The sequence below is a fragment of the Mus musculus genome, chromosome 19 (genome assembly GCF_000001635.26).
Source record: "Mus musculus strain C57BL/6J chromosome 19, GRCm38.p6 C57BL/6J".
Lineage (NCBI taxonomy): Eukaryota > Metazoa > Chordata > Mammalia > Rodentia > Muridae > Mus > Mus musculus.
In genome coordinates, this window is record NC_000085.6 from 6,159,496 (window position 1) to 6,174,168 (window position 14,673).

The 14,673-nt window shown below is 48.7% G+C and overlaps 1 protein-coding gene across 4 annotated transcripts; it reads left to right on the forward strand.

Moving 5' to 3' along the window:
- Window positions 1-4,901: 4,901 nt before the first annotated feature.
- Window positions 4,902-12,981, forward strand: Batf2 (basic leucine zipper transcription factor, ATF-like 2). Of its 4 annotated transcripts, XM_017318301.2 has the most exons (4): window positions 4,902-5,058; window positions 5,609-5,673; window positions 6,973-7,077; window positions 11,811-12,981. In XM_017318301.2, exons 2-4 carry the CDS (start codon window positions 5,644-5,646, stop codon window positions 12,498-12,500), a joined length of 825 nt encoding a protein of 274 aa, XP_017173790.1. In that variant the 5' UTR covers window positions 4,902-5,058; window positions 5,609-5,643; the 3' UTR covers window positions 12,501-12,981. The 4 variants fall into 4 exon arrangements, with proteins under 4 accessions (XP_017173790.1, NP_001366458.1, NP_083243.1 ...); NM_001379529.1 differs by having other exon boundaries at window positions 4,944-5,673; NM_028967.2 differs by lacking the exon at window positions 5,609-5,673 and having other exon boundaries at window positions 4,944-5,058.
- Window positions 12,982-14,673: the final 1,692 nt, after the last annotated feature.

Genomic DNA, 14,673 nt, shown 5'->3' on the forward strand with positions numbered 1-14,673 from the left:
ATTCCTATGGAATCCCTTTGTTGAAAGTCCAGTGTTTCCTTTTGTGGGCATGCGAGGTGACCTGCAAAAATGGCCTGCCATACTTTTGACCAGAAGACCCACAAAATTGTGCAAATCAAGGGGATAAAGATCCTTCTCCAGAATCTAGCCAGATAAATGTAGTTCACACGCCTCACCAAGATAACTCTTTGCAACAGATGGAGACTATGAGACTGTGCCAACTGGCTACTCAATACCAAGTGGTCAACCCTGCAAGAAGATACAAGCAAGTAACACTGCACAGAACCAGCAGGTTAGATGTATATGTGCATATATGTATATATGTAACAACTATGTATATGTGCATATATGTATATATGTAACAACTATGGAAAAAAGTATATGTGCATATATGTATATATGTAACAACTATGGGAAAAAAGGCTGCAAATTTGAAAGCAAGTGGAATATGTGAGAGGGTTTGGAAGGGAAGAGGGAAATGATGTAATTATAACCTTAAAAAGAAGGTCAAATCTTCTTCACCATTAGCTGGAAAAAAAAAAAAACAACCCTCAAACTGATCCATCTGCCTCCACTTCTCCAGTCCTACCTAGCTATGAACCCCAGCATCTATGCTGAAAGATGTCACTTTAAGGTTTGAGCATGGTGGTACACACCTTAAGGTTCAGCACCCAACTGGTAGACAGAGGCAGGTGAATCTTTGTGAGTTCAAGGCCAGCCTAGTCTACAGAGTTCCAGGCTACATAGTGAGACCCTGTCTCAAATGTGAAAGAATGGCTAAAATGACAGAAGGCAGGAGGCTGGCTTGACTCTCTCTCACATACACACCCAAGAGAGAGAGAGAGAGAGAGAGAGAGAGAGAGAGAGAGAGAGAGAGAGAGGAAGAGAGAGAGAGATTACTTTAAAAATTAAAAACAGGGGGCTGGTAAGATGGCTCAGCAGGTAAGAGCACCCGACTGCTCTTCCAAAGGTCCTTAGTTCAAATCCCAGCAACCACATGGTGGCTCACAACCATCCGTAACAAGATCTGACTCCCTCTTCTGGTGTGTCTGAAGGCAGCTACAGTGTACTTACATGTAATAAATAAATAAATCTTTAAAAAAAAATTAAAAACAACAACAACAACACAAAGCCAGTTAGTAGTGGTGGTATACACCTTTAATTCCAGTACTCAGAGGCAGAGGCAGAGAGGTAGGTGGATAGGTGGGTCTCTGTGTGTTCAAGGCCAGCCTGGTCTACAAAGATCATCCTAGGACAGCCAGGAGCTATTACTCAAAGAAACCCTGTCTTGAACAAACAAGTAAAAGACTTGGTTATTAAAAAGCAAAACCCCCAAATCTTGCCCAGATGTTGACTTCTGCTGTGCAATGTTCTAGGCTGCTTACATATTTTGCTTCATCAAGTTCTTATTAACCCATTTTACAGAGGAGACACAGAAGGGTGAGTAGTCGGACTGACACAGAGCCTGCTTGTTCTCAAAGGTCCTCCCAAAGAGCTGTCACTCGGGAAGGCTTCCCTGACCTCCCGGACAGGAAGCGTCCCACACACCTTTGAGTTACAGACTAAGGCTCGGCTTTCAGCAGGTCCTTTACTCGATATGAGAAGTCAGACCAACCTCAGCTCCTTATCTTCCATGCATTTCAAGGGCCAAGGAGGCCAGCCCTAAAACAAGGGGTGCCCATCATGAGAAGATTTAGACCAAGAGATCCTTGTCCCCACACAGCTGGAGGCCTGAACATCTATTGCCAGCAGGTGTAGGAGGACGTTGGGACCAAGCACCAACACATCTCCTTCCTGTGGCTCCGTTTTCTTACAGGCTAGAAGGGGCCTCTAGGTGTGCAGGTCCCGTGGCAGCGAGTCTTCCAGGGAAATGCTGGGGAGCCTGGATGTCTGATGTCTCCACATTGAAGCTTCCCACCTTTAATTTGTTCATGTGCTGACGGAGCATCTGTTAGCTGAAGGCAGTGTTTGAGACATTGGGTCACTTCTGAGAGCAAGGCAGATACTTGCTTTGGACCTCAGGTACTGGGAAACCCCCAACTTCCACCCACCACCCTGCAGGGGTCACAGGCCCCCAAGAGCTTGACAGAGAAGACTGGGAGCTTGGACGAAAGAGCGATTGTGTTCTCCTTCCAGCTCTGCCTCCCTGGGGTGGGAGACCTTAACTCTCTGGGTTTTATGACCCCACCCTTTAGGAATGTATTTAATGTCAGTGTTTTCTCCAAATTCATGTTTCAAACACCAAACCTTCAGTTAGATAGTGTCACATGGCTGTAGTTGTACCAACTTCAGGAGGCCAGCCTGGGCTACATAGTAAGACCCTCCCTCAAAAAGAAAAGGAGGAAGAGGAAGAAGAGGAGGAGGAGGAGGACAGTGACAATGACAAACAGTAGTAGCAGCAGCAGCAGCTGCCACCACCAAACATGGTAACTCACTAGGCAGAGGCATTACGTTAAGGCCAGCCTGATGCACATAGAGTCCTAAGCCAGCCAGGGCTACCTAGTGAGACCCTGACCTAGATAACAAGAACACAAAGCTCTGCCAAACGATAGAACTTGGTGCTACACACCTGGAATCTCAGTGCTCTGGAGGCTAAGTCCAAAGCATCTCTGAAAGTTTAAGGCTAGCCTGGGCTACACAATGAGACCCTGGCAACCCTTAACAAGAGCTCAACCTGCTGTTGTCTTGCTTTGGGGCTTTTCTGCCTCTAGAGCTATGGGGAATAAGCACTGTGTAAGCCATCCAGGCTATTGTGTTGGTGTGAGGTGATGAGGTCCCTGGCTGAGCGAGGGGTCAGGGCGTGTAGTCTCACTGGTCTGGAAGTCCATCCACCTCTCAGGGAAGCTTGCAGGGCCATTTAAGGTTAAACATTACCCTGTACCCATCCCCGCCCGCCACTCCCTCTCCCTTCTGAAGATCAAGCCATAAACACCCCCCTTTCCTCTTCCTCTGGAGATGTGGTCTCCCAGGAGGAGGCGCCCCTGTAGACTGTCCAGTTCTCCTGGAAGCCCCTGGTCTAGGAAGTCAAGGAGTCTAGTTAGAACTGCAGGCTGAAGCAGGGACACTGGGCCCTAGTCTTCTCAATAGGTGTTTTTTGGGGTGACGTCATACCCAAGCTTCCTCCAGATTGTTCCCCTGTGGAGTTCACAGACAGGCTTAATGAGCCCCTCAGGTGCTGCATCCAGCCAGCGCCCTACCCTACCCGATGTCTGGGAGACAAAAATAATTCCAAGAAATGGGTAGCCTAGGTCAACCCATTTCAGCCCCTGCCCCCAGGGCTCTCAGAAGCAAGGTGATAGGGTCCTGCTGGCACGTCCAATCTCATCGACCCAACAGTTTCAATTATGAATATGTCAGCGATCCTAGAATCCAGATCCACTGCAAGTCTCAAAGAGAAGATGCACCAGGCTGGGCAGTGCTTTCTAATAGGGAAGGGCTCTCTTCATCCTGTTCCTCCCCTTCAAACAGCTCTGTGGACTAGGAATGACTTTATCATCCACAGCAAAGGGATCACACACAGAAGGTATGGATGATAAATTTGGTGGGCAGAGCACCAGGGCTCATCTCTTAAGGCTCAAGCTGGCTTCAGGACCAGTTCTAGAGATGGCAAAAGATTCCTGTGTTGCATAACTCTGGTCATTACAGACATCACGACATGGCAGACACTACTAATCAATTGCAGTCTTTTTATTTTTATTTACTTTACTTATTTATTAAGAGACACCGTCTCTTCTAACCCAGGCTAGACCCCAATTCTGTGTAGCCATAAACTGCCTTGTCCTTCTGGTCCTCTTGCCTCCATTTCCCAAGGATTATAGGCATCTGCCACTGTGCCCAGATTTAGCACTTTTTGTTTTTTAAATATAAACTTGGACATAAAGATTCCTTTAAAAGTTTTATTTTGTGGGCTTGAGAGATGACTCAGCGATTAAGAGCACTGGCTATTCTTCCAGAAGATCCAGGTTCAGTTTCTAGCGCCTACATTTTTGCTTATAAATATCTGAAACTCTAGTTCCAGGGGCTCCAGTGCCCTCTTTTGGCCTCTGAGGACACGGGGCATATATGTAGGGCAGAGACATACATGCAAGCAAAACACTGGTATGCATAAATTAAATTTAAAAAGTTTAAATTCTTCATCATCAGTGGGACAGGGTCTCATCATTTAGCCCTGGTTGTCCTGTAACTTACTCTGTAGACCAGGCTGGCCTTTAACTCAGATACCTGCTGGGCTCTGCCTCTGAGTCCTGAGATTTGGAGGTTCGTGCAGTCACGAGCACTATCACGCCAGCTCTGATTGTTGATTTTTTGCATGAGTCCAACATCGGTCTCAGAGAGTTTGGAGTGGTCGTGTTGTCACAGTTCTTTTGTTATGCCTGGGAACTTTTATATTTTGAGAATTTTTAGTTCTTACTATGTAGCCCAGGTTGGCTTCAAACTCATGAATGATTCTCCTGCCTCTGCTTCTCCAGTGCAAGTACCACACCAGGCACACCCAGCCGCAGGCCTGGAAATTTGCTCCACCCTACCCATACCCTTCATAGATAAGGAAACCAAAGTTCAGAGAAGGTGAATCACCTTCTCAAAGCTGCACAGCTCCAGTGTGGACTGTGAACCTGGACTTTCTCAGAGACTATGGGGGCTCCTTCACGCACCCCACCCCAACCCCGCTTTTCCTCTAGGTTCTGTCCCTGGCATCCTGCCAGCCCTCTCCAGGATACGGTCTTGTTAACTGCTCCCATCTACCCTCCACCATCCTTCTTCTAGAGAAGGGGCCTAACCGGAAGGCTGCTCTTGTTAGGAAGTTCCACCCACGTGAGTGAGCGTGAGCGAGCAAGAGCCAGGGATTCTGGGCAGCCCATGGTTTTAGGAGAAACTGAAACTGGGTGTGCTAGGGGCGGAGTGGCCACTGGGGATTTAAAGAGCCACCACTTCCTTGGGCCTCCATAGGTCACTGGGAGGGGACAGCTGCTGAGGGGACATCCAGGACCAGACTGAACCTCTTTTCCCCTTGCCTAAGCCATGCAACTCTGTGGGAGTAGCGAGCTGCTGACTGAGACAGTGAGTACAGGGGACTAGGAAAGAAACGCTATGGAGAGAGACAAGGAAGGCTGCAGTAAGGTCACCATGATCTGTGTGACCTGGGAACTGGGCTGCACACTCCCATCTCACGGTTTAGTTCCTCCTGGGCACTGGAATGACTTCCTGGCGCTCACACTGCAGACCAGTCTCCAGCTTTGAACTTGGACCCTGCATGCGTGCGTACTGCTTCCTCGCAATCCATTTGCTCTCACCTTGCAGCGTTTCCCAGATCCTTCCCTTCTCTCTCTAGTCTCCCAAATCACAGCTGCCTTCTTTCCTCGCTGACTCTGTCTTTCTCCAGCCTCTATTCTGGTCTGAAGTTTGCCCTGAGGAGGATATAGCCACAATCCAAGGGACATGCAGAGTCCTCAGCCAGAGTGGCTGGAGTCTTGCCTGAGGTGGAGTGACAGAGACAGGGTCCCGCTCTAGGCATTTGACTTCAAGTTCCATTTAAGTTTTGTGGTCCCCGGGGTTGGAGGGCTCAGAGCTCTCAGGAGCAGTCCTCTCTGCCCAATGGAATCTCCATCAGTTCTAGGCAGCCGCCCCACTGCCCTGTGAGTGAGCATGGAGTCTTGTAGATCTCTTCTGTGCCAGGTAGGTGACATTCCTGCTTTGAGGAAAGATCTCGTGTATCCCAGGCTGGCTTCAAACTCACTATGTAGCCAAGTCTGGCCTGAACTAATCCTTCCATTACATCTTGCCATTTTGCCTAATTTTATTTGTTTGTTTTGTCTCCTCTTCCTACTCCTCCTTTTTCTTCTTCTTTTTCCCACTTCTGTGCCCTTCTAGTTTTGTGCCTGGTGCATAGTAGATGTTTAATAAATGTTTGTTGAAGGGATGGGGAGATAGCATAGTCAGTGAAGTACTTGTCTCGGAAGCCTAAAGACCTGAGCTTGGTCCCTAGCATCCATAAAGCACCTGGTTAGGTGGCAAGCACCTGTAAGCCCAGCCCTGGGAGAGGGGCGCTTGCTGACCAGGCAGCCCAGTCTTACTGGTGAGTCCCAGACCAGTGAGAGACTATATCTCACAAACAAACAACAAACAAACAAACAAACTAGGTGGGGGCCAGTTAGGAATGCTCACTGCTCTTGGAGAGGACCCGAGATTGGTTCCCAACACCTTCACGGGGCAGCTCACAACCAAATCACCTGTAACTCCAGCTCCAGGGGACTTAACACCTGCTTCTGGTTTCCAAGGGTACAGACACTCACATGCATACACAGGTCACCACATATACACACAACTTAAATTAAAAGAAGGCAGATGGCTTCTGAACATGAATGATACTTAAGGCTGTCCTCCTACAGTGTACACACACACACACACACACACACACACACACACACACACACAGAGGAAATTAAATGTTGTTTCAGTAAGTGAGTGCCAGCCCCTTTAGACTGAGTTGAGGACAGGCACATGGGATCATATCAGACCCTGACCCTGCTGCCTTTGTGGGGTTGTGGGCTGGAAGATCATAGGAATGGCAGCTCACTCTGGGGTGTCTACTCTCACCTTCTTTCCTTCACTGTCTGTGGACAGTTGGGAAAATACCATGTGCCTCTGTTCTACCATTGAGATTATTGCACTCAGAAGAAGCCAATGCTGACTTTTGAGAATGTGTGTTTGAGGTTGCTATGGTCTGGGTTCAAATCCCACCCTCCCTACTTATTAAGTAAGCTGTAAGCTAGACACGGGGTAGGGCTGGCGTTACTGTAAGGAGTGCAGTGTCTTCAGGAGGACTGTTAGTGCCATGGGAGGGAGGAGACAGACTTTGGGAGAACAGGACTTCTTGAGACTAGGCTTGAGAAAGACAACGTTCCAAGTAGCTGATCAAGGTAGAGGAGGCAGGCCGCTGCCAGGACCACAGAACCTCTGCCTCCTTCCTCATAGGACCTTGGGGAGTCTCAGAAACAGCTGAAGAAGAAGCAGAAGAACCGAGTGGCTGCCCAGCGCAGCCGGCAGAAGCACACCAGTAAGGCGGACGCTCTGCACCAGGTAAGGGATGGTCTCACTCTTGGTTCAAAAGGCTGAGTAACCTACACTGAAGAGTTCTTCTCTTTCTTCTTCTCTTTTAAAACATTTATGTATATGAGTGCTTTATCTGCATATACACCTACATGCCAGAGGAGGACATCAGATCATGTTATAGTTGTGAGCCACACCTGCAGGTGCTGGGAATTGAACTCAGGGCCTCTGGAAGAGCAGCTAGTGTTCGTAACTACTGAGCCATCTCTCCAGTCTCTCTTTTTCTTTTTAAAAGTTTATTTTATTTTATGTGTATGTGTATTGGTATTTTCCCAGCATATATATATCTGTGACATCATGTGTGCCATGCTCATGAGTGCCAGAAGGGGGCAGAAGAGCCCCTGGGACAAGGGTTACAAACCGTTGTGAGCCCCCATGTGGGTGCTGGGAGTGGAGTCTGCTCCCTCGGGAAGAGCAGCTAGTGCTTTTAACCAACGAGCCATCTCTCTAGGCCCAGAACAGAGTTTCATTTCATGGTTCTTAGGACTGGAAAGCAGTCCCAGCATGACCCAGCATCTGCCCAGCAGGTAGTGAGGACCTCTTGTGGAGGCAAGGCAAAGCAAGGGCATGATATAGTGTGGAAGGGGTATGCCAGAAACATAACCCACTAGCCCACAAGTGGATCAGCCCATCCTCCCCAGTGGCCTTCACGCCATAGGTCATCCACACTGTTCCCTCGCATCCATTAACTCGTGAGTGGATTAGTCACCCTTTACAGTAACCTTCTCTTACATCCCCCCATGTTGCTTGTCTCCTGAGACTCCAGGTGCCAGTGGGGGGCACCAGATTGTCCCATTCCATTCTGCTTGCAATCACCTACAACAGGGCCTGGCAGAAAAAAGAGACCTCACAATTTACTGTAGAGCCAAGGGCAGCGTCAGGATAAGGAGCTCTGGAAACACACGGTGCGTTTGCAGGAGGACACATTTGCTCGGTCTGTCTGGTGTGACCGGGGTTGTGGTACTGGACAGATGCTATCACTGAGCGGCATCTCCAGACCTTGTTATCTACTTATTTGTTTATTTATTTATTAGATTTTAATTGATTGTAAGTGTGAGGGGGCATGCTTGTGGAGGCCAGAGGACAGCTCTGTGAAAGCACTTTTCTCTTTTCGTGTTTGCATGGGTCCAGGGATCAAACAGGCCATCAAGTTTGTGTGGCAAAGCACCTGTCCCTGCTGAATCACCTCACCAGACTGGCTTTCTTTGTATTTATTTGTTTGTTTATCTATTTATTGAGACAGGCTTTTTCTGTTTAGCCCTGGCTCTCCTGGTCATTATGTAGATGGGGCTGGCTTGCAACTCACAGAGGTCTGCCTACTTTTGTCTCTCAAGTACTGGGATTAAAGACATGCATTACCATGCCTGGCTTATTTTATTTTTAATTATTTATATGTATGTGTGTGTGTGCTTGTAGGTGCAATGCCCATAGGGGTCAAAGATGTCAGAGATCCCTGGAACTGGAGTTACAGGTGGTTGTGAGCTGTCTGACCTGGGTGCTGGGAGTTGAACTTGGGTCGTCTGGAGGACCAGTTCACTGTCTTAACCAGTGACGCTTCTGCTCTCTGGTGCTAGAATTAGAGGCGTGTGCCACCATGCCTAGTATATGTGCTGCCAAGGGTTGATCTTAGGACTTCATTTATGTCAGGTGAACACTCTACCAACTGAGCTATGTCCCCAGCCAAGATGCTTTAGAAATATCCTCTCTGGGGCTGCAGAGAGGGCTCAGGCAGTGAGAGCACTTGCTGATCCTAAGCTCCATCTCTGAGATCCACACAGTGGAAGACGAGAACCGACTCTTGAAAGTTGTCCTCCGACCCTCACATCTGCACCGTGGTCAGATGTGCCCACGTACATATGCACACACTAAATACATAAATACATAAACAAAATATACTTTAAATTTCTATAAAGAAAAGAAATGACCTTTTTGTCTTTAAAAAGCATTGTGCAAATGGGGCTGCTGGAGGCTCTGAGGCCTTTTGGAATGGAGGCCATGGCTGCCCCACATGTCCTGCAGAGTGCCCTTGAAACTTCTCCTTTTAAAATATCCACAGGGGAGACTGAAGGAGGCTGAGTTATTCATACTTATAAGACATGGGGATAAAATTCTCTCTGCATCTTTGCTGTTACCAGCACCATAAGTGGTGTTTAGACGTGCCAGCTCAGCATGGAGGGAGGCGAGGAGTGGATAGAAAAACCTGGTCTGTGGAGTCACGTAGTGCCACCAACACTCTGATCTCCACTCATGGGTCATGGCACACGCTACTCCCCACAAAATGTTAAAAAAAAATAAGTAAATAAATGAAGCACAGTCCTTGCATGGCAGCACATGACCCAATGGGTTCTACTCCAGGAGGATCAATAGCCTTACAACGAGAGGTTGGCATGGGTGGGCGGGCAGGTTGGCATGGGTGGGTGGGCAGGTTGGCATGTCGTGCCTGTGATCCTAAGGCTTGGGAGCTGGAGTCTGGAGGATCGGGAGTTCAAGGATAGCTTAGTTTGTATACAGCTCTTCCCCAAAACAAAACTGCATGTCAATGGCTGTCCTGTGGGTTTTCAGAACCTAGCACCCAGCAGAATAGAACTTAGAAAATGCTGGTTCAGGGGTACCCATCACCTATGAGACATTACCCTGAATCCCTTATAGTGCCTATTGGTGCCTTCTGGGGACCTGGAAGCTGAGCACTGGCCTTTAGCAGGCTCAATGTATCCAGAAAGAATAACCTTGAATTGCCCTATAAAGGCCATATCAAGAGCAGCATGGGGGCAGGGCTCAGAGCATCTTGGCAGAGAAGACGGCAGTCAGGCAGATTCCAGGGGGAAAGACAGGAATTAAGAGAGAACCTTGGAGCCCCACAGCAATGCATTCAGATCCTGGAGTCTTGGGAACCTTTAATGGCTTCAGTCCACACTCAATGGCAGAGGCGGGCATGGTGACGCATGCCTGTAATCTCAGAATTTGGTAGGCTGAGACAAGGAGGAAAGACGGCAACAAGTTGGAGCTGAAGCTTAGCCTGAGCTATAGAGGAAGACCTTGTCTCAAAAAAACTTGGACACAGGGAGATGCTTTAGTGGGTAATGAGAAGTTATTTCTCCAATGGTGAACTGAGCCAATTCAGGCCAGATTAGATGATATTAAAGGCAGGTTTATTGGGAAGCTGCTCTTGGTTGAGTTCTTTGGCCCTAAGGACAGAGAGGTCACCAAGTAGGGGAGTGGTAGAAACAGAAAATGTACACAGGCAGAGAGGACAGAGAAGGAGAGAGGGAGGAGACCAAAATATCTGAATTATACAGGGAAGAGCCTCTGGGGGAAGGGCAGTCCAGCCCCAGGGCTGGAAAGTTCAGGGTAGAGGGCAATGCCTGGTAGGGACTGAGGGGTGCTAGGAGAACCTGGAGGCCAGATCTGCTTTGACAGGTAAGAACCTTTGTTGTAGAAAGTATTTAATCTCAATCTGGAGGTTTCTGCCCTGCCTTTAACCATTCAGTTCCTGGATAAAAGACACACAGCCTTTATATTTATAATAAACCTTAATCAGCAGTAGAGCTGAGCAGTTAGCTACCTTCTATGCTATTATGTCTACTACCCAGAGATGTACTTTGCTATGTTCCATGGTTGCTATTAATTACAGCAGCCAGACCTCATGGCCATGCTTTGAAATTTCTTAACCCATGGCTTCTTCTGCTTGGAACACCTTCTCCCTCTTCTCATGTTCTCAGATCCCAAGCCCGGAACAGCAAACCCTGCCTATCTCAATTCTGTCCAGCTAAAGGCTATAGGTTTCTTTATTCACCAATCAGGGATAACTTGGAGGACAAGGTCACATAGCCTCACTTGTCCCTGGAGGCACCCAGGCCTGGGTGGCAGGGGTGGGGGGTGGGGATGAGGGCAGAATTTAGTATTAAAATACATAGCAAAAGATCAAACCTCAGCCTTGCTTGTTTTTGCAAGCCCTCCCATCATGCTTTGCAGCTTTGCTGTGCAAGCATGAAGATCAGATCTCTAATACCATGTTAAAAATGCTGAGTGTGACCAGGCAGTGGTGGTGTATGCATTTAATCCCAGCACTTGAGAGGCAGAGGCAGGTGGATTTCTGAGTTCGAGGCCAACCTGGTGTATACAGTGAGCTCCAGGAGAGCCGGGGTTATACAGAGAAACCCTGTCTCGAAAAATCTAAATAAATAAATAAATAAATAGATAAATAGATAAATAAATAAATAATAAAATGCTGGGTGTGGCCACCTGTGCCTGTAGCTGCAGCATCATAGGCAGAAACAAGCACATCCCAGGAGCTTGCTGGCTACAATGTCCAGCTCCAGGGTTATCGAGAGATCCAGACTCAAGGGAGAGCAAGAGAGGAAGATACTCACTGTCTTCTTGTTCCCTCCTCATTTGTTTACAGTGGCCCCTCCCCAACCAAACAAAGATCCAGTCCAGATCCATCAAACAAGAATGCTGTGACTGAATGGGCTAATGAAGTGATGGGGTGGGGGTAGCTAGGTGGAGATAGATCCTGGGTGAGAAATGGTGCTTCTCAGAAGAGCCATACTGGACTCTTCTGGCAAGGTCCCAGCTCAGTAGGGATATGGGGTAGGATACAATAGCCAAGAGATTCTCTCTGGACATTCATATCCTAGAGCAGTGAGAACCCCAGATAGTATCCTGATGCTGACATCCGTCCCTGCCACCTGTTTCTCCTCCAGCAGCACGAATCCTTGGAGAAACAGAACCACGCCCTTCGGAAGGAGATCCAGGCCTTGCAGACTGAGCTGGCAGGGTGGGGCCGGACACTGCACTTGCATGAACGCCTGTGCAGAGTGGACTGTGATCCCTGCCCTGTTCTGCTGCCCTCTGGATGCCCAATCCAGGCCAAGCAACCCTCAGGACAACCTGCCCCTCTTGGATACAATGGCTGCCAGGAACAACTGGGCCTGTTCCAGACTCCGGGCTCATCTCCCCGAGCCCAGCATCTCTCTCCAGGTCCATGCTCTCATGAGTCTCCTGGCCTCCTCCCTTCCCTCCTGCCTTCACTGGCCTTTGACCCTCTCATGGTGAGGACACCTCTAGCCCAGCTCTCCCCCAGCCCTGTCCTGTCTGCATCATCACCTTCTGGTTCCAGCCTGCTGGGGTCTTTCTCTAAGCTTGATCCCCTCATACCCAGCCCCCAAGACCAACTGGCCCCACCACAACCCCTCAGGCAGGAGCAGCCCACCAGTGGGAGGCTGGCATCCTCTGACTCTCCAGCTGCTCTGGGACCAGAGTGTTCACAGAACAGAGAGCATTTGCCGGCACTGCCTGGCTCCTCCACTCATTGGCAGAAGTCATCTGTGGCCCCTAGCCCACAGGCCCTCATGGCCTTCCCCCTGCTTTCTTCTGCAAAAGTCCACTTCTAGCCTATGTCTAGAGAGGACCTGCCTTACCTGAGCACCTAGGCAGCTCCATTTCTGTTCTTCCTGAGTTACTGAGTGCCTACCACCGTGGACCACACAAAGCCATCCTGTCCCTCAGCACCGCAAAGGATGATGGAAGGGCCAAGTGCAAGAACATTGAACCTGGCTGGAGCATTGCCTATACCTTCCTTGGCAGCACTCCCAACTCTGCACAGTACCTGCACACCAACATTGGGCTCCCCCAAAATGGCTCCTTCATGGCTCTTGGGACTACTGAGGCAGTGACAGCTAGGAGAGTAGGTAGTAGGTGGGATCTCTGAAAGGGTGGTCATTCACAGCACCCCCCAAGTGCCTCCAGTTCTTCACCAGGTTTTCACACACAGAACTGAGTGAGACGGTGTGTGAGAACTGGACCCACTCCTGGATCAGAGCATGGTTCTTGGCACATGGGATGGTAAATAAAGTGTTCCCCCGCCTCTTGAAATATGTGTATGTATATGTACAAATGAAAGAACTGGGTGTAGTGGTGCACTCCTTTAATCCCAGCACTCAGGGGGCAGGGGCAGGGGCAGGGGCAGGGGCAGGGGCAGGGGCAGGGGCAGGGGCAGCTCTGTGAGTTCCAGGATTGCCTCATCCATATAATTCCAAGACAGCCAGGGTGGTATGGAGAGACTCTGTCCGAAAAAAGTGAAAAGCCAACAAAATTATGTGTATGAGTGGTTTTGCCTATGTGTGTGTGTGTATACATACAAATATATATAATATATATGTGTGTATATATATGTGTGTGTATGTGTAAATATATATATATATATATATATATATATATATATATATATATATGCACCACATGCATAGTTTGTCAGAAAAGATAGCATTTGATCTCCTGGGACTAGAGTTACAAATGGTGTGAGCGACCAAGTGGGCACTCAGAATTCCTAGGTCCTCTGCAAGAGCAAGTGGTGTTAGCCCTGAGACAACTCTCAGGACCATATACTCTTACTGTTGAAACCATGAGGTCTTCAAAAAGTAAGAGTAGACTGGATGATGCGCAGTGGATAAACTGTGCCTTCCATGAAACCTGCTGTTGGCATTTGAGCTCTGGAACGCACACAGCTGGAGGGAGAATTGACTCCACAATGCTGATCTCCACGCTCTCCCAGCAGTTTTTCCATGTGTGTCCCCAGCCCCAAATTAATTTTACTTCTTTTTTTTTTTTTTTTTCCGAGACAGGGTTTCTCTGTATAGCCCTGGCTGTCCTGGAACTCACTCTGTAGACCAGGCTATCCTCGAACTCAGATATCTGCCTGCCTCTGCCTCCCAAGTGTTGAGACTAAAGGCATGCGCCACCACTGCCCAATTTTACTTTTTTAAAGAAAAAAAAATGATCTAGAATCTTCAGAGAGGCATTCCTCATGGATGGCCTAACCCAACCTACTTCCAGTAGCATTGGTGAGGGACCAGGCCTGGAATAAGCTGGGCACAGGGGAGATGCTCAGTGGGTAAAGCCCTTTTACGAATGAGGACTGAGTTCAAATCTCCAGAGCACGAGTAAAGCCAAGCCCAGGACCGTGTGCCTGTAGCCCTGTTTCCTCACCTGCAGGGTGTAAAGCAGAGGCAGGAAAGCCCATGGACAGTCTTTACTGTGACAGCTAGCCTGGTGTATGCTGTAGAGAGCAAGAGACCCTGCCTCAAACAAGACAGACCATGAGGACCAACACCCAAGGCAGTCTTCACACATACACAACACACACTACACACACACACACACACACACACACACACACACACACACACACACGACAGAAGAGAAAGGCAAAGATGGATTTGCTTAGGCGTGTTAGCCGTCAGGGTTCTCACTGTGTGGCCCGGACTTGTCCAGGAACTCTCTGTGTAGCCCAGGTTAGCCTTAAACTTGCATCAGTCCTCCTGCCTTGTATCCCAATTGCTAAATGGGCCAAACGTTGCTGGCCAGGGGCGGAGAGGGCGACCCTCGATCTTCTGCTCAAATGTGAAAGGACTGCTTAGGCCACTGCTTTGGCAACTACTGAAGAGCTTCTAAGAATGAAGACTATGCTGGGGGGCCAGTTAGGTGGCGAAGGCGCTTAACTTGCCATTTAACGCTGGTGACCTGAATTCCACATAAAAGTAGAAGAGTCCAGGAAGTGGTCTTCAT

Bases quoted from the DNA above. Each gene is read 5' to 3' on its own strand.
- Batf2 (NM_028967.2), top strand. From the start codon at position 5,020: ATGCAACTCTGTGGGAGTAGCGAGCTGCTGACTGAGACA. The intron at 5,059-6,972 runs GTGAGTACAGGG...CCTTCCTCATAG, and splicing joins GCGAGCTGCTGACTGAGACA to GACCTTGGGGAGTCTCAGAA. The intron at 7,078-11,810 runs GTAAGGGATGGT...TTTCTCCTCCAG, and splicing joins AGGCGGACGCTCTGCACCAG to CAGCACGAATCCTTGGAGAA.